Source organism: Xenopus laevis, chromosome 9_10S, assembly GCF_017654675.1.
Source record: "Xenopus laevis strain J_2021 chromosome 9_10S, Xenopus_laevis_v10.1, whole genome shotgun sequence".
Classification (NCBI taxonomy): domain Eukaryota; kingdom Metazoa; phylum Chordata; class Amphibia; order Anura; family Pipidae; genus Xenopus; species Xenopus laevis.
In genome coordinates, this window is record NC_054388.1 from 65,429,773 (window position 1) to 65,448,901 (window position 19,129).

General features: G+C 36.6%; 1 protein-coding gene across 3 annotated transcripts in view; it reads left to right on the top strand.

Annotated features, from left to right (window-relative positions):
- The window catches only part of b3galt1.S (Beta-1,3-galactosyltransferase 1 S homeolog), a 173,547-nt gene extending 154,761 nt beyond the window's left edge, over positions 1-18,786 (top strand). For all 3 annotated transcript variants that reach the window (XM_041578133.1, XM_018238842.2, XM_041578132.1), the window contains one exon: positions 16,489-18,786. In XM_041578133.1, the coding sequence (XP_041434067.1) occupies positions 16,690-17,667 (978 nt within the window). In that variant the 5' untranslated portion in view covers positions 16,489-16,689 and the 3' untranslated portion in view covers positions 17,668-18,786. The remainder of the gene's footprint in view (positions 1-16,488) is intronic.
- Positions 18,787-19,129: the final 343 nt, after the last annotated feature.

Here is a 19,129-nt window from a genome sequence, read left to right on the forward strand (position 1 = left end):
AACATATGTATAGTCCAGTTGCCTTTTTTTAGTAGACTTTGCTCTTGGCCATGCCCTTTTGCAGTGCCTTGCCATCTTTCACATTCACAGAGTAAAGAAATTAACAACAATTATCAATATTAAGAAACACTGGTTCCACATTTATATAGAGATCTATAAGGACACCTAATAATCAAATACTGTTGTATAATTGTCTCTTTATACATACTTTGTGGTGACTATTATGATGAATTTACTTAAATTGTTATATTATTTTTGGCAACATAATACATATTCACCCCATGATGTATGTTCTATTTTTAAAACCTGAAATATAAATTGGAGGAATATATTAAGGCCATGATTTACTATAGCTCAGACTTATAGTGTAGTATATTTCACCAAGCAGTGATAAATTGGCTCCAAAGTTCTGAAATGTGTGTGAGCGTTATCATATTTCTTCCAGCATGGAAAGCACTCAATGCCACGTTTTATTGGCATCAGTGAAAAATCAACTGTCATTCATGTGACAGGTGGTTTTGTCCTGAAAACACACAGAATGAAAAGCACGTTTCAATAGTAGTGACGGTTGGCTTCTATCAATATGTTTAACAGGTGGCATGGATAGTTCTTAGGTGTTACATGTGCTATAGACCTTAGCTGTTACTTTCTCTCTCTATACATAGGGTTTTTATTATCACAACTAGATATACTGTACCACTGCATTCAGTTATAAACTCCACCTTATATGATAACTGATGTATCTTAAATCAGTCTCCTAACTTGTTGCTCATCGTGCTGTATGTACTGTATAAGCTTGTTTGACTTTTATAAATAGGAGGAACCTCTGAAACTTTGATTGCTGGCCACCACCTGATTGAATGTTCTGGTGCTTGCGCCCACTGTGTCATGATTGCGCCAAGGGTTATAAATTAGTATCACCTTAAAGGACCATTAACGCCATTTTTAATATATATTTCCCATCAAAAAAGCTATAATGATAGGTAAGGCTTACTTCCCCTTGGCTTTTTTCAAATCTTGTATATGATATGTAAAATTGCCTCATAGCAGAAAGGCAAAAAGGGGACAGAACCCTGAATTCCTCTGTGTGCTGCAATGGAAGTCAGCTTTGCACTGATTACCTAATACACCTAAGATTTTTTTTACAGTAGCTGCAGCTTAAACTTTCTATTCCTTCTGATAGCTTTGGGGTAATGATGTTAGCATATATTTATGCTGTAGACGCTGAAAAAAAAGCTTAGGTGCTTTAGGTCATTGTTGCAAAACTGACTTCCAATTTATTGCACACAGGGCTGGATTTACATAGTGGTCGCCCCTAGGCCCACTGCCGTTCGTCGCCCCTGTCCCCTCCCCCCAAATTTTCATCATCTGGACCAGAGCAATGGGAATTGGCGCATGGGAAATTTAAAAAATGATTGTATCTCCAGCGCATCCCCAGTGTTTTTAAACCAATGTGGGTGTGGTTGGGCAGCATGCGGCCCCCTAAAATCCTGCTGCCCTAGGCCTGCTGCCCTAGGCAGCCTTTCCACAAATCCGGGCCTTATTGCACAGAGAAATTCAGGCTTCCATCTCCTTTTCACTTTTCTCCAATGGGTCTAACAGCCCGCCTGGTTATACTATACACTATAGAGGATCAGCAGATTAGAAATGTAAGCATGAAAGCTGGGCCTAGATTGCTGCTCTCTGTGAATTATTTTAATTGCAGATTGGTATTTATGATTTATAAGACCCACTGCCACTTACAGTACAACTCTAAGTAAATACTACAGTATATTATCTATTTTCCCTTTTTCATTCTATTTTTTCCCCTGAGCTTTTATTAGCGCTGACCTATTTGAACTTTGGATTCCTGCTTTTTCACTCGAGGAGAAACAAGGACTGTTGGGTCGGAAAACAAGGGGAAATTTCAGAAACTTTGGTCATACAAAATTTTTTTTTATTATTTTTGGTTAGTAGTACACTTACAGTAAGGGGCCGATTCACTAAGCTCGAGTGAAGGATTCGAATGAAAAATACTTCGAATTTCGAAGTATTTTTTGGGTACTTCGACCATCGAATTGGTTAAATTCGTTCTAATTCGATTGAAATCGAACGATTCGAACGATTCAAAGTAAAAATCGTTCGACTATTCGACCATTCGATAGTCGAAGTACTTTCCCTTTAAAAAAAACTTCGACCCCCCTACTTCGGCAGCTAAAAGCTACCGAAGTCAATGTTAGCCTATGGGGAAGGTCCCCATAGGCTTGCTAACCTTTTTTTGATCGAAGGATTTTCCTTCGATCGTTGGATTAAAATCGTTCGAATCGTTCGATTCGAAGGATTTAATCGTTCGATCGAACGAAAAATCCTTCGATCGATCGATCGTAGGATTAGCGCTAAATCCTTCGACTTCGATATTCGAAGTCGAAGGATTTAAATTCGAGGGTCGAATTTCGAAGTATTTTTAACTTCGAAATTCGACCCTTAGTGAATCTGCCCCTAAGTGTTGTAAACATTGCTTAAAGGAAAAGTTCACTGTAAAAATAAAACTGGATAAATAATCTGTGGGAAATGAAAAATGTTTCTTATATAGTTAAGCTGGCCATAGACGCAAAGATTAGATCGTACGAATGGAGGATTCGATCGTACGAATGGAGGATTCAATCGTACGAATGGAGGATTCGATCATACAAATAGAGGATTCGATCATACGAATCGAGGATTCGAACGTACAAATTGAGGATTCGTAAGATTTTCGGACGGTGTTTGGAGAGTCCCGACATTTTTCGTCCAGCGGAGATCAGTCGTTTGGTTGATCAGACAGGTTAAAAGATTTCTGTCGGCTGGCGATAATATCTCTGCATGTATTGCCAAACGTACGATTTTCAGAGGGAGACTGTCACTAGCTTTGGCCGGACATAACTTTCATACGATTGCTGTCAGTGGTAGAACATTGGCTGATCTGTTCTTTTGATCTGAATGCTTAATGGCAGGTCGGGAGATGGGGAAGTTTGAATCTTTGAATCTATGGCCAGCTTTAGTCAAAAAATTAATGTATAAAGGCTGTAATAAATGGATCTAACATAACTTGCTCTAATCTCTAATCTCTTTGTCAACAATTTGAATGGGGCCACATGGGACATAACTGTTTAGTTAGTTTGCTTTTATTCTTTAGCATACAGGTCGGATTCAAAAGCAAACTGCAAAGTTATGTCCCATATGCCCCCCCTTCAAGTCACTGATTGGTTACTGACAGGTAAAAGGTTAGAGATCTGCAAAGCTCTGGGTTGGGTTCTAGCTATTACAACATCCATTCACTCCAGCCTTTATAGATTACATTTTTTGCTAACTAATAATATAGAAAACATTTTTTTATTCTTCACATCCTTTCTATTTACAGAGTTTCATTTTACAAAATGAACAGTTAGGGTTAGTACACACGAGGAGATTCAGGGAGATTTTGTTGCCTGGCGACTAACCGCCTCGTCTTCTGAGCGACAATCTCTCCGAACTGCCTCAGCGTGTTTTCCCATAGGCTACAATGAAAAGTCACATTGTGCAAAGTAAAAGGGATGATGCGGACCGCATCAGAGCTGACCCAACTTCACGTGTCCTGCCGCTGCCCCCGCGAGACACCAGCCACTCCGTGCCGGTTTCAAACCATGTACAACTGTAACTCCCGCGGTGTTGGGCGCTGATCCAGAATTCAACAAGGGACACAGTCACTCACTTCAAAAAGCGGCTTTATTGTAACACACAGTGGAACATTTGGTGTGGTGGATAAGCTGGCGTCAGTCCATTCAGCTTACCCACTGCAACAAATGTTCCACTGTGTGTTACAATAAAGCCGCTTTTTGAAGTGAGTGACTGTGTCCCTTGTTGAATTCTGGATCAGCGCCCAACACCGCGGGAGTTACAGTTGTAGATATAATGAAAAGTCGCGGCGATGCGTTTTCCATAGGCAACTTCAGGCGACTATGGAAAACGCATCGCCGCATGTGCTTTAGCGCAGGCGACTTTACATTATAGCCTATGGGAAAACACTCTGAGGCAGTTCGGGGAGATTGTCGCTCAGAAGACAAGGCGATTAGTCGCCAGGCGATAAAATGTCCCCGAATCTCCTTGTGTGAACTAACCCTAAAGCAGAGAATAAGAATAGTGAATGTGCCTAAAAGTAACGATTCACCACCTTTGCTCCCATTTCGTCCCCATGATTGCCGATAGATATCCAATTTAGTACTACAGTATGTTTATTTTAGATTAGTAGTGTAGTTTGAGAGGGATTAACGCATGCAACATTTAGGGGCACATTTACAAAGCTCGAGTGAAGGATTCGAATTAAAAAAACTTCGAATTTCGAAGTGTTTTTTGGGCTACTTCGACCATCGAATGGGCTACTTCGATCTTCGACTACTACTTTGACTTCGAATCGAACTAAAAATCGAACTAAAAATCGTTCGACTATTCGACCATTCGATAATCGAAGTACTGTCTCTTTAAGAAAAACTTCGACCCCCCTACTTCGGCAGCTAAAAGCTACCGAAGTCAATGTTAGCCTATGGGGAAGGTCCCCATAGGCTTGCCAGCGTTTTTTTGATCGAAGGATATTCCTTCGATCGTTGTATTAAAATCCTTCGATCGTTCGATCGTAGGATTAGCGCTAAATCGTTCGACTTCGATATTCGAAGTCGAACGATTTTAGTTCCTAGTCGAATATCGAGGGTTAATTAACCCTCGATATTCGACCCTTAGTAAATCTGCCCCTTAATCTTTATGCTAGATATTTCTTTGAAATACTTCTGTGCACACAGTTTCCATGGTAACTTGAAAAGTGTTACAAAGTAATCCTGTGATTATGAAGTTTGTGATGAAATTCAGTCATATATTGCACAAAACTTTTTGATTTAGGCTATAATTTTAAAATTTCACTAGGTATATTGTAACTACTTTATATATCTATACGTAGAACAGATTCACAGGTTCTTCCTTACTTCAACACATTGTCTTACAGCAGTCTTTACATCCAAGTAAATGTTGTCTTGTTTAATCACAAATGTGCAACTATTACAAATATGTTTTAGTTTGTATTTGATACTGCTCATGTTTCTTACAAAATTGCTAATTTCTGGTTGATAAGTGCCAACTTTCCCTTAAAACCAGTACACTGAATAACAACCTGGAACATTACAGAGAGAGAGAGAGAGAGAGAAAGGGGGAGAATAGAAGGACATGTCTAAATAAACAGTGTCATTATTCAAATTTTGGAGTGGCATAACTATAGAGAAACAAACCACACAGTTTTGGGGGACTGTACAGCAGGGTTCTGCTTTTTCTAAAGTTATGTGGAACCCCCCTCCCCAGCTGCTTTCTTACCTTCAGCCAAGGAAGGAGGATATAGGTGGCTGGGAGACATAGGCACATTGTGGGCACGGGGTAGGGTGTGGGCAGGGAGCTGTTTGCTACTTGTCTAGAAACACATAGCAACCAATGAGCAGGTATCACTTACTGTCCAACTGTTTGCACTTTTTATTCCATTAACCTGCACTCCCTAAACTAGCAGACATTTAATTCTGAAACTCTTGAAGTTACCAGGGCCATTTTTGCCATCCTTGTTTAAGTGCTGCCTGCAAAAATGACACTGCCCTTGTAATGGAGAATTTTGAAACAATAGCCATCTCTCACAGCAACTCTACATCTGCCATCACCATTCCACAGGGCCGGAAAGGCATAGCAATGTATGAGGATGCATTGTTCTCTGTAGTCTTAATCTTTCTTATGTTTAGAAGCAGTTACTTCAATTCTCAAGTCTACAGAAAATCCTTGGGCACTTTCTGTCTTAAAAAAAATGAAGACGTTGTTGTCAGCACGATCTATTGGCTCAAAAAAACAACAGGTAGAATGAATTTACAGGCAAGCATTGCATTAAACAGCAATGCCCAGGTCAACACTTTAAATGAGTATGAGCTGCATAATAATGCTGTCCAAAACCCATCAAGTTCAAGCACACTGAAGAGAGCATTATAATGAGAATGACCTCATCATTAAGCAGCAAAATAACTGTGTGGTGTAATTTAGTTTTGTATAGAGAGTTACTGCTCACGGTGTTAATTTAACAGCCATAAACGTGACAAAATTCCCCATTCTGCAACAGAGTCATGGCAACAGAAATGTCTGCCTGGTTAGGAAGAGATTATTCTATGGGATATTTATGCATACCATGTTGATTTAGTACATGCCATCATAGCAAATAGGATATGTAGTTAAAGTAAATAGGCAGGACAGATAAAATTACATTCTATTAGAAGTCAATGTCATTTGCTTCAAAGTACAGTCAGACATCAGCCATTAATCATTTCAATTTAGATGTTTCACAAATGCCTTCTATTGGTAATTTTGCTGAAGGCGTTTCACAATATACAGCATAAAAACCGTACTCAGCTGGAGCTCTAAAAAGCATAACACATGGAACATGCACAGTGCTTTTCCAGACCCATTAAGTGGTAGCCCTGTGATTAGAGACACTTTGGTCCCTTGGAAGCTTTACCTGCTGAGTTCTTCTGAGCTCAACACCTTTTCATTTGCAGCCTTTGTTACAAAAAAATCTACTAACTAGTAGATGCTACCATAGTAATTCTTTTTCATCAGTAGGTTTTAATATTGTATTGAGATATAAATGGTTTGTGAGTGTTCCTACATTATTTTCCTACTGCGAAGTACATTACCGTGCTATGTGTTAGTAATATGCTGGAATCAGCCAATGAGATCTGGTGAAATCTAGCAGTAACTCTTGCTGTTTCAATTTTTGAGTTGTCATCATTACATCGTAATAGAGCTACTAATTGAAGCCTGCAGACTAAATGAAGACCTCCAATGGATTTTCATGGTACAGTTTGCCCAAGGCATCTCTAGCCTTCTGGGTATGATATTATCATTATAAACTTGGAGCAAGGCCACTATAGTGAACAAGCCAATGGCAGACTCCTTTTATGAATTAGTCACATATATATATTTATTTATTTATTTTGCTATCATTGGTTAAAGGGATTCTGTTGTGATTTTTATTGTGTGGTTTTTATTTGTAAATTACACTGTTTACACTGCAAATAATTCAATCTACCATGTAAAATTTCATTCCTGAACCAGCAAGTGTTTTTCTTTAAATTTACTATCTTGGTGTGTAGGCAGCCATCTCAGGTCATTTTGCCTGGTCATGTGCTTTCAGAAAGAGCCAGCACTTTAGGATGGAACTGCTTTCTGGCAGGCTGTTGTTTCTCCAACTCAATGTAACTGAATGTGTCTCAGTGGGACTTGGTTTTTTACTATTGAGTGTTGTATCAGGGTGCTGTTATCTGGTTACCTTCCAATTATTCTGTTGTTAGGCTGCTGGGGGAAAAGGGAGGGGTGTGATATCACTCTAACTTGCAGTACAGCAGTAAAGAGTGACTAAAGATTATTAGAGCACAAGCACATGACTGGGGGCAGCTGGGAAACTGACAATATGTCTACCCCATGTCAGATTTCATTAAATATAAAAAAAATCTGTTTGCTCTTTTGAGAAATGGGTTTCAGTGCAGAATTTTGCTGGAGCAGTACTATTATATGATGTGTTTTGAAGAAGACATGTTTTCCCATGACAGTATCCCTTTAAGCGCTGCCTGCAAAAATGGCACTGCTCTCGTATATATGTGTGTGTGTGTATATATATATATATATATATATATATATATATATATATATATATATATATATATATATATACATACAAATAAATATATATATATATACTACATAATCATTCAAATAATGGAAAGGGAATACTACATAATCATTCAAAATTAAAACAATAAGATACTAAAAATGTTCTCATTCTGTAAGAAATCTGGCAAGTTTCATTTAGCATTCTTATTCCTTATAACACCTGGTTGCAATATCACACAGGCCTAATATTTACAACTCTCTACAACAGAGTTGCCCAGCTGGAGTCCTAAATGCAAATCAGAGTTGCCCAGCTGGAGCCCTAATTGCAAATCAATTGGGATGCAGATCACAAAATAAATTAATTATTGGACTGTAATTTATTGAGACTCATATCAATCTCTGTTATTGGAAAGAGACTACATTTTTTTAGTAGGGGATACTATAATGGGTGTGAAACTACTTCAACAATTAAATCACAACTAAAGCCTTGCAAAAACATATGCTGCAGGTAATGACACCCTAGTTCTAAGCTGCTGTAAAATTCCATATGTACATGGAAAGCAAATCAAGTAGCCCCAGTTAATAATTTCTTAAAAATCATACAGATGGAGCCACATGGATCATTCCATCTGCAACACATGGTATACAGTACATTTCTATAGATAGATGGGGTGGCTTCGTTTGCAACTTCAAACAAACTGTAGCACTAGAGACCAAAAGCTAAGTAGAACAATATTGTCACAAACTGTGATACACCTTGGGTGCCTTAGGTTTTAGGCACTGCACTAACAATTTGGCATAACTAGCCACAGCCAGATCCCGGTGCAGGATGTACCCCCACCCTCCAGAATCATATGCCTATGCCCTCCCAAGGTAAAAACTTTCTCCTGCCCTGCCACTCACGTTAAAATTTTCCCTGCCACCCACAATAAACTTTGTGGGGCAATTGCACCCCTGCAACCCTGGTACTTATGCCACTGCCAAGTGCTGTAGCTACTTTACAGGGATATGGGTGTGATAAGTAGAAGCTCCTACTGCTATAAATGCTAATAAATAAGAATGCCCATGCAGACAAACCTACATTAAAACTTTCTTATCACATTTTGAATAAAGCTAGTTGAATATAATTAGGACTGAATTGATTGTTATACTACAGAACCTTTCTGTTTCTGCTTTTATAAATATAGTTAGCATCATATTCATTAGTACATAAGGTATAGCTTATACATAACCGAGCAACAATGAATAGTGAAAATAATTTCAGTTTGTCAGGTACAATTTGTCGGCACCCTTCACTTCAGGCAACATATTAAGCTTGCAGTATATGCAGTTTAATTTATAACCAGACTGTTCAACTATTGCAACACAGACAGGTCATGCATTATAAAATATGAGCATATTAAAATCTGTCTCTTACAGCTTCATTCAGCAGCAAATGGTCCAGTACTTCTGAGATGGGCTTTTGAAGGCTCTACCTTCCACAAGTCAGCATAAATTAACTCTTATAATATGAATCCAAAGAAAACCGTCAGAGACACTATGCGTGTCTTTATGTCATTTTGCAGTATTGACAAAAGAATGTACAATCGTAAAAGCCCATGTACTGTATGACATCGGTGTGTGTACAGTATCTGGAGACTGAAGGAGGAAATGGGATTCTGTTCTTAGGGATTTTGCAGTGTGGAATCCTTTCATTTGCAGAAGTGTGCACATTTCCTTAAGCTTAATTTGTTTATTTCACGTTTATTTGAAAAGACCTGGTGCTAGATAAGAAGCCCCTTATATATTTTTACCATAAGTGACAATAAATTGAACACCTGTCTTTTAGGTGTTTTCCACTTTGAAGTACATTTTCTTGTCATATACAATATTGTGTAAAGCAAGGCACTCACAGGACTTAGGGGCCGATTCACTAACTTCGAGTAAGGGATTTGAATTTAAAAAAATTTCGAATTTCGAAGTGTTTTTTGGGCTACTTCGACCATCGAATGGGCTACTACGACCTTCGACTATGACTTCGAATCGAAGGATTTGAACTAAAAATCATTCGACTATTCGACCATTCGATAGTCGAAGTACTGTCTCTTTAAGAAAAAACTTCGACCCCCTAGTTCACCATCTAAAAGCTACCGAACTCAATGTTAGCCTATGGGGAAGGTCCCCATAGGCTTTCCTAAGTTTTTTTGATCGAAGGATATTCCTTCAATCGTTGGATTTAAATCCTTCGAATCGTTCGATTCGAAGGATTTTATCGTTCGATCGAAGGAATAATCCTTCGATCGTTCGATCGCACTATTTGCGCTAAAATCCTTTGACTTCGATATTCAAAGTATTTTAATTCCCAGTCGAATATCGAGGGTTAATTAACCCTCGATATTCGACCCTTTGTGAATCGACCCATAAATATATGGTGAAAAAGAGATAGAGTTTATTTATTATTCCAACGTTTCGGTCTTTCTTGAGACCTGTGTCAAGGTAACAACTCTGTTAAAATAAATATATTATCTTCCTGGGTCTATATAAATAAATGAGGATAATGATGGTTACCCTGGAAATTTAACTGACATGCAAATCATGAGAAAGAATATGGTCAGAAGACAGGCAGCAGGCAAAGCTGGTAAACAGTTGAGAAGTCAGGCAAAGCCCTAAACTACAAAAGAAATGATCGGCAGATTGTACTAGAAGAATTAAAATGATGATGATTAAATAATTACTGTTCTACACAAGAGTTACTGGGCTTGGGAGCAGATTCAAAACTGACAAGAGCTACAAGAAGAGGGCACTGTTGTCTCTGCAGCAAGCAAAGCCAAACGTTTTAAGTAACCAAGTGCTCAAGCTATGGTTAGTTCTATTTGATATATTAGTGCTGTGTAAGATTTTTTTATGGTATGGACGATGTATCTGATATTGCACCTTTGGGGGCCCAACCATCATAAAACATGATGTCATTACAAAGGAGATTGTTGAGATCTTGTGCATGTTGTGTAGGGCCACACCCAGCCCAGGGGGTTTCCAGTTACCTTCTATAATACCCTGGGATATATAGTGGATGTATAATTTACAAGGATTTGAAATTGCAGTATTGTTTTTTGTTTTAAAGCTATGAGTCATTAGCTGATCCTTACAGATAGTCCTGAATATATTAGTTACTGTGAACTAAAGTGCCCATAGACTGACCCATATGGTGAGTCAATTTTATTGAACTGACAGGCCATCATATCATATATTGGTCCAAAAACAGTCCAAATAAGGGAGTGTCTAGTTATGCAGGGTTTATAACCCAGGGAATGCCTGTAGCAGATATGTACTGAGTATAGTAGTTTGTGATACTCCAAGCTTGTGGTATCTGTTTGCCTGCTAAGTGCTGTTAGCTCCTAGTTTAATACATTCATAGGTTTAGAGTAATGAAGATTTAAGGAGACTTGGCCCTTCCCAAAAAACAAATCCAGTCCTTTCTATGGTCCTTTCTATCCAACACCCAACAAGTACAGTGTGTTCAATTCTACAATTTATGTTGAATTCACAATGTCCTGTTAATCACTGGAGGGTCACATTCAACATCCAAGCCTCCTGCTGAACAGTCCAATTAAAAGAATTTCTCCTTTTACTAACCAATTAATTACTTATTGCTGTTAAATATTTTGTTTAAAAAAAAAAAAGTAAAAAGCTCATTTTCTTGCATTGTTTAAACTAGTTGACATTATGACTTTCTTCAGTTTTAACTAATGCTTTTGGCTCACCCAGAATATTAATCAAATAGTAATTAAGCCATAACAAGCATCTGTAGTGAGGGATTATGAATGTGCTGGCAAAGTAGAAATTAAAGCCGCTGACTACTTATAAGTTCTGGCCTGTTGGCCATACTATTAAAAGTACAAATCATCTTTTATTAATAAACCCATATGATGGATCTTATTAGTTTTAAAAGCTCTGAAGAACAAGGAGCCAGAAAAGATGAATGTTCTGAAATTGTAAAAGTAAGTTAAAAACTTTCAGAAAATGCTTTTTAGCATAGGCAGATCTATAAATGAGACAAATATATTCACAAGTCCAACCTATAGATGGTGAATTGTGACTCAACCACTGAGCTTTGCAACTGTATTTCTGGTGCCATTTTGTTCCATGTTATGCTGTGTTACTGACCCAGTATGCAAATAATTTAAAAACATGTATAGGGGAGTTTTGTTGCATATACTGACCCTTTCATGGATTCGACATGTTGGTAGTCAGGCTATCCAAACAGAAAAGCTGTTATCTTCCACTAACAGACTAGTAGACACAGCATCACCACACTTCTATAAAGATTAGCTTGTAAAGGTCATTTATTGTACAGTGTGACAGTAAGAGTAACAACAGAGAGGCATTTTTAAAAATATTTTACTTTGCTGTAATGATATTGGTATTTGGATAAGGCAGATGTTGTGTGAGTTACTACAGTATATCTTGCTGTAAAAGAATTAAAACATGCAAGGGATATTCACAGGAATTTCATAGAATAAACTATAGGCCTGAAAGAAATGTTAAAGTAAATGGGAAGACTCAGAGGATCTAGAAGCCTTTATCTTTGTTTGTTTCGCCTTTGTGTATAATGAGTTTGAGTGTGAAAAATGCAATCAGATGTTCCAGTGGTCAATTGCTGCTGACAGAATAGTATAAATGGAATAAAATGTGTTTATTTTTGCCTGAACTCAAGGGTCCTTATTTAATCACAGTTTGCCATTTCTTTACCCAGAATACATTGCAGTTGTGTTCTCTGCAAAATTTAAGACACAATATAAAGATAAATCATAAAAACTGCTCTAAACTTTAGACGGATTTTAATAAATTTGTTTCTAAATTAATAAATATTCTACTGATAGTCTACCATTATGCTCTTACAGTTCTCTTAAAGGTGACCATAGACACACTGATAATATTGTACAAAACTAATTTTCGTATGATATTCGGTGCGTGTATGGTGGGAGACAAGCTGACCTATATCAGCAGAAGACTTGGATATCGTTCGTCTTGCCGATCGGGCTGGCTGGAAAATTTTAATTGGCTCTTTTGAAGGCACCTGAACATCGGCCATTGTTAGTGCTGAATCGTCAGATACTGGTAGAATTCTATTAATTCTACCTGTATATCTAACGATTCAGCTCTACACGTGTGTATTGAAACAAACAATCTTTCTTGGAAAGATCTTTTCCAGACTCATGTTTATATTCTTTGAGTACTGATTTTACATTATTTTGATTTGGTCCTCTGAAAAATATAAAATAGGGTTCTTCTGTACAGGTATGAGATCCGTTATCTGGAAACCCGTTATCCAGAAAGCTCCAAATTACAGAAAGGCCTTCTCCCATAGACTCCATTTTATCCAAATAATCCATATTTTTAAAAATGATTTTCTTTTTCTCTGTAATAATAAAACAGTATATAAAACTATATATACATAATTAATTCTAATTGGAAGCAGAACCAGCTTAATGGGGTTATTTAATATTTACATGATTTTCTAGTAGACTTAAGGTAGAAAGATCCAAATTACAGAAAAATGTATTACCCAGAAAGCCCCAGGTCCTGAGCTTTCTAGTCCCATACCTGTGTTGATTTGTTCTAGTGTGTTTTACTATCATTCTTCCTGTGGAGGACTTCAACTTGTCTCTCTAGCCTTGGTGTGCTGGTCCAGTTGAACATTACTTTAACTACTCTTTGTAGAATCGCAGCAGGTAGCTGTGCTGCCAAACTGTTTTACATGGACGAACTCTAAGGCGTGCCGCTAATTGTAGTCAAGGACCTGCGGCTGCATTAAGGTGCAAAATGATCCTCCAGTGAGAATCACAGCTGATCTGTGTAACTCTGGCTCTGTGTTTTTTGTTCCCTCAACCAGAGTTGTAATATTTAAGCACAGATACTCAGCATTGAACAAGTCTGAACAAGTATCTCCATGTCTAACTCCAGTGTAGTGAAGCTAAATGACATTGTGACATCATATGTAAAATAAGAGCAAGATAAAAATGATGGGAATCAGTATTCTCAAATGGCAAATAATTTTGTATCTGTAATTGTTATTGGTCAGTAGAATTCTTACTAGTAAAATGTTCCATGTGTAAGTATTTTGGCAACTTCTATAGAGAGTTAGAAAGCACAGTTGGACAGCTTTAAGGTCAGGTTTAGCATCTCTTTAGATCGTTTCTATAACTCACAAGTTTCCTGGTTGCACTCTTCCATTCCATTATGAGTTACAGGGTATTTGCCTGAAATTAAGTAGCAATAATGACAACACACTGGAAATTGATCTTAAAAGTTAGCCAGACTAATGTAATTTTGTTTTTGTTATGATACCCTGAGATGTAAAATATTCTTCTCTCCTCAGACTACTATTGTCTCCCTTCTTATTTAGTGTCTAAAGCAAATGTTTTACCTGAGATATCTTCTCTAAGGCAACAGTTAAGCTGTCAATATGTTCCTCTTATAAATGGTTCACCAAATAGTTTTTAACAACATAAATCAATTTTGATCAGCGACACCTACAACATCTTTCATCTTTTTATTTTACAAAGAATCTATGGTCTCATATTCTTCTTTGAGATACCTTCTGTTAAAGTAATTGCATCCAGAGTAATATAAACGGCTTTACCATTGCCAAATACAAGCACAATGAAACAATATTTCCTCATCCATTAAATGGAAGGAAAATTTGCTTTAGTTTGGATTCATTGTTCCTGTTCAGTGGGCTTAAAATGATATGCGGACCTTGCAAGTTCAGCTATAAATTAATTGATAAGCAACCGCATTCATACTAAAATACAGGGTAAATGACAGAATAATGTTGTATGCAAAGTTAAGGCTGCTGAAATACTGTATATAAAATACAGAATTTAGCCTAAAACTTGGGTTATTTTGTTAAAAAAAATATGTAGGGATATATACATATACAGTATGTAGATACTGTACATCTGTAGAGCAAGACAGTACAGCTTTCCGTAATGACTATAATTATACAATATGTAATTTATCTCAATAATAGAGAAAAAATAGAGTTTAGCAATATACAGTATATAATGAATAATGTACTCCATATTGTAAAATATAAAAATATTATGTCACAGAGGAGTTCCAGGACACTATAAAGACACAAGGCCAAAGGCTGAGTGATTGTATAAAGGCCATTGGCAAGTCGAGTTGACCTCTAATATCCTTATATTTTACATATATTTTATTTTTAATAATGCACAAGTTTCTATGAATCATGTCACACAAATTACATTACTAAGGATCAATTTTAATTGATCACTTTTTCATTTTGCCAAAAATTCGCAAATACGGCAAAAAATTGGCCAAATACATTGGTCTATGGGTGACAATTTTTTTTTTGATGCACAAAATTTTTTCTTGATGCATAACAATTTTTTTCACCCATTGGGCCTATTGGTGTCTTTTTCTTGGTGAAACTCAGCAACACATTTTGCAAATCACTAGTTTTAATGATATCATTTACAGGATAGTCAAGACTCTTTTGTATTAAATCCCAATTATGGAGCCTTTGCATATGGTTTGCATTTGTATTCTTTGAAATTTTAATTTTTGCAGTGATTTGAAAAAAATCAGCAATAATCACAAGCTAACATTTTTTAATTGAAGTGTATTGGGCTCAAATTTTTGAGATTTATCAATTGAAAAAATGTTGCCAACTAAAATATGGTGAGTGTTTGTAAATTAATTTTAATAGACTCATTGAAAAAGTTAAATGTTAGTATAATGCAGTGATCCCCAACCAGTAGCTCGTGAGCAACATGTTGCTCTCCAACCCCTTGGATGTTGCTCCCAGTGGCCTCAAAGCAGCTGCTTATTTTTGAATTCCTGGGTTGGAAGCAGGTTTTGGTTGTATAAAAACCAGGTGTACTGTCAAACAGAGCCTCAATGTAGGTTGACAATACAAATAGGGGTTACCAAATGGCCAATCACAACCCTTATATGGCAGCCCAAGAACATTATTCATGCTAGTGTTGCTCCCCAACTCCTTCTACTTCTGAATGTTGCTCATGGGTTGAAAAGGTTGGGGATCCCTGGTATAATGTATGACTTATGAATGATATTGTGAGACAATTTGCAGTTGGCTTTATATTTTTTTAAAATTTGTGGTTATTTAGCTTCTTATTCGGCAGCTCTCCAGTTTCAAATATCAACTGGAACCATGCATTAAGAGGAAGAATGTCTTACTTGAAAGAGGAGTAACATAAAGGAGGAATAAAAATAACTTTGTAGCCTTACAGAAAATACATTTTTTTCTGTGGGGTTAGTGACCCCCATTTGAAAGCAGGAAAGAAGCAGGAAAGGAAAAAAGCAAATATTTAAAAACTTATAAAAAAGAATAAATAAAGAAGACTAATTGAAAAGTTTCTTAGAATTGTCCATTCTATGACATACTAAAAGTTAACGTAAATGTGAACCATTTCTTTAATGAAGCAGTGCAGTTTTCATTGCGATCAATTTATTTCCAAGATTGAGATTTTTTTCAGTTTGAAAAAAAAAAAAAAAAATTGTGATTATGAAAAGAAACTTGATTGGTTTACTTAAACGCTTCCCTGTTCTTTGGAAAATTATATCAGATTTCTTTAAACTTTTAACAATGTGCAAGGCTAAATTTAATGTTAACTTGATAAATCTTACATTTGGTATTCCATTGAGAGCCATGTGCTGTATTTATTAAAATATTTTTGTTGTTGTAGGCCTTTACAATATAGAATTGGCTGTTCTGTATCATTGTAACTTTTTAAAAATGAAATATATTTTTTAATATATTTTTATTGTCTTTTTGTTTTTCAGAAACTGTACGAAATACAATGAAATTATTCAGACTTCAAGACAATGAAAAATAATTAGTAGCAACATTTCAGATATTTTTAAATATCCGGGAAATTCTTTTTTTTACTTTTGTGTATTATTATGTTACCTTTTGTGGATTACAAAATGATAAACAAAATAGGAACACTGGTTGAACACTTTGCCTAGAAGACCAAAGAAATAATGGCTTCAAAGGTCTCATGTTTATATATCTTGACAGTTGTATGCTGGGCAAGTGCCTTGTGGTATCTAAGTGTTACTCGCCCAACGTCTTCATACACAGCCCACAGAGTAGGCAATGTAGCCATTATTCAAAAAAATGTTACATTTGGAAACATAAGAACTCGACCTATAAACCCACATTCTTTTGAATTTGTTATAAATGAGCCAGAAAAATGTGGAAATGACAGTCCTTTCCTGGTGATACTTATAAGCACAACCCATAAGGAATTTGATGCAAGACAAGCAATTCGAGAAACCTGGGGAAATGAAAGCAACTTTAAAGGAATTAAAATCATCACGCTTTTTCTTTTAGGCAAAAACTCAGATCCAGTCTTAAATCAGATGGTTGAACAAGAAAGTCAGATCTTTCATGATATTGTTGTAGAAGACTTCATAGACTCCTACCATAACCTGACTCTCAAAACACTGATGGGCATGAGGTGGGTAGCTACTTTCTGCTCAAAAGCAAAGTATGTCATGAAAACAGACAGTGACATTTTTGTAAATATGGATAACCTGATTTATAAGTTACTGAAACCCACCACAAAGCCTCGGAGAAGATACTTTACTGGATATGTCATAAATGGAGGACCTATAAGGGATGTTCGGAGTAAGTGGTACATGCCTAGAGACTTGTACCCAGAAAGCAATTACCCTCCTTTCTGTTCAGGAACTGGCTATATTTTTTCTGCTGATGTTGCAGAACTCATTTATAAAACTTCTCTTCATACCAGACTTTTGCATCTTGAAGATGTCTACGTAGGGCTTTGTTTACGGAAGCTTGCTATTCACCCATTTCAAAACAGTGGCTTTAATCATTGGAAAATGGCCTACAGCTTGTGTAGATACCGTCGGGTAATCACAGTGCATCAGATAGGTCCTGAAGAAATGCACAGGATTTGGAATGACATGTCAAGCAAGAAGCATCTTCGATGTTAAGACATTTAGATGACTATTTTTATTATTGAGATGGATGGCAGATATTTTGATATGCTGGTAACAGAGGAGAAAAAAGCAGAAACGTGATTGGATTTTTTACAGTGCTTGTCTATTTCCCTTTACCCTTTTGCAATCTGCTGTATATAGAGATTTGACATACTGACTAGAGAGCATCAGAAGCAACAACTGTCTAAAATTTACTTCTTGTTTTGATCCAGTATTTACGAAAATGCAATTGTCAATTCATGAATCTGATGTAGTTTAGTTAATGAACCTGGAATTTAATGTTGAGTGCATACACACATACAAATGTAACACCCTTATTCAAAGGCAACACGTCCTGTTTCATGGGATCCCTATACAGTATTTTTGTCAGCTAAAACAAATAGACACTTATCTGTCTATATACCATACTACAATGTTTATACAAATAAAGGTTCGAAGGATCGGCAACACAAAAAAAAGTTTGCATTAATATTCCAGTAAGTCATACCCAAATTCTAGAAAAATTGTATTTTTGGAGCCAAAGCCCTGTTTTTATTTTAGCTTGCATATTATTGCCTCTGTAAATGCTAATGTGTTGTATTCAGTCCTGGAGCCAGTGGATCTTGTTTATTAAAGGGCACATTTTCTTGTCAAACACCCTATGATTTTGTGGCAACATTGAATATTTGCTTAAAATCACTTATTCCATTGTGAGCAAAATATACAAAATTTTTACTGGTATAAAATTCTCTGTATACATTCACCAGTGTATGAAACCCATAAAATACATAGGAGAATTTAAGTCATAAAGAAATTATGTACAGTATATGGGATATTAACATCAAGATAATAATATGTAGATATTGAGATGCAGAATTAGCTGTTCTGTCTTTATAATGGTATCTCACAGGCATGAACCTGGAGAAATTATTCTTTGTGAAAACAGTCCTTTGAGCTTTTGATTAATTGGCAGATTGTTGAACTTTCACACTGGCATAATTTCGAATGGTGAAAAGATTTGACTGTGTGCCAGTGCAAAGTTAGTTTGACAAAACCTTTAGTACTCACCTTTTAGCAAGTTGCCAATGTCATATATAGAACATAAAGCAGGATGCGGCACTCACAGAGACTTTATGCAAAAACCAAAAAATCTTTATTGGACTCAACGTTTCGATGCCCCACATGGATCTTCATCAGGAGAAACATAGTTTACTGTATTACTCCTGACGAAAATCCCTGTGGGGGTTCGAAACCTTGAGTCCAATAAAGATTTTTTGATTTTTGCATCAAGTCTCTGTGAGTGCCGCATTCTGCTTTATGTTCTATATATCCTTTATTCTGGCACCTGGGCAATAACCTGTTTGTTTGTCAAGGTTACAAAACGAGCAGATCTTTTACCGATATGTCATCTAGAGGCAGGCAATTTTGAGCTGATCTGATAGTTTGGTCCAAGGGCCAAATGTTTGGATCACAACAC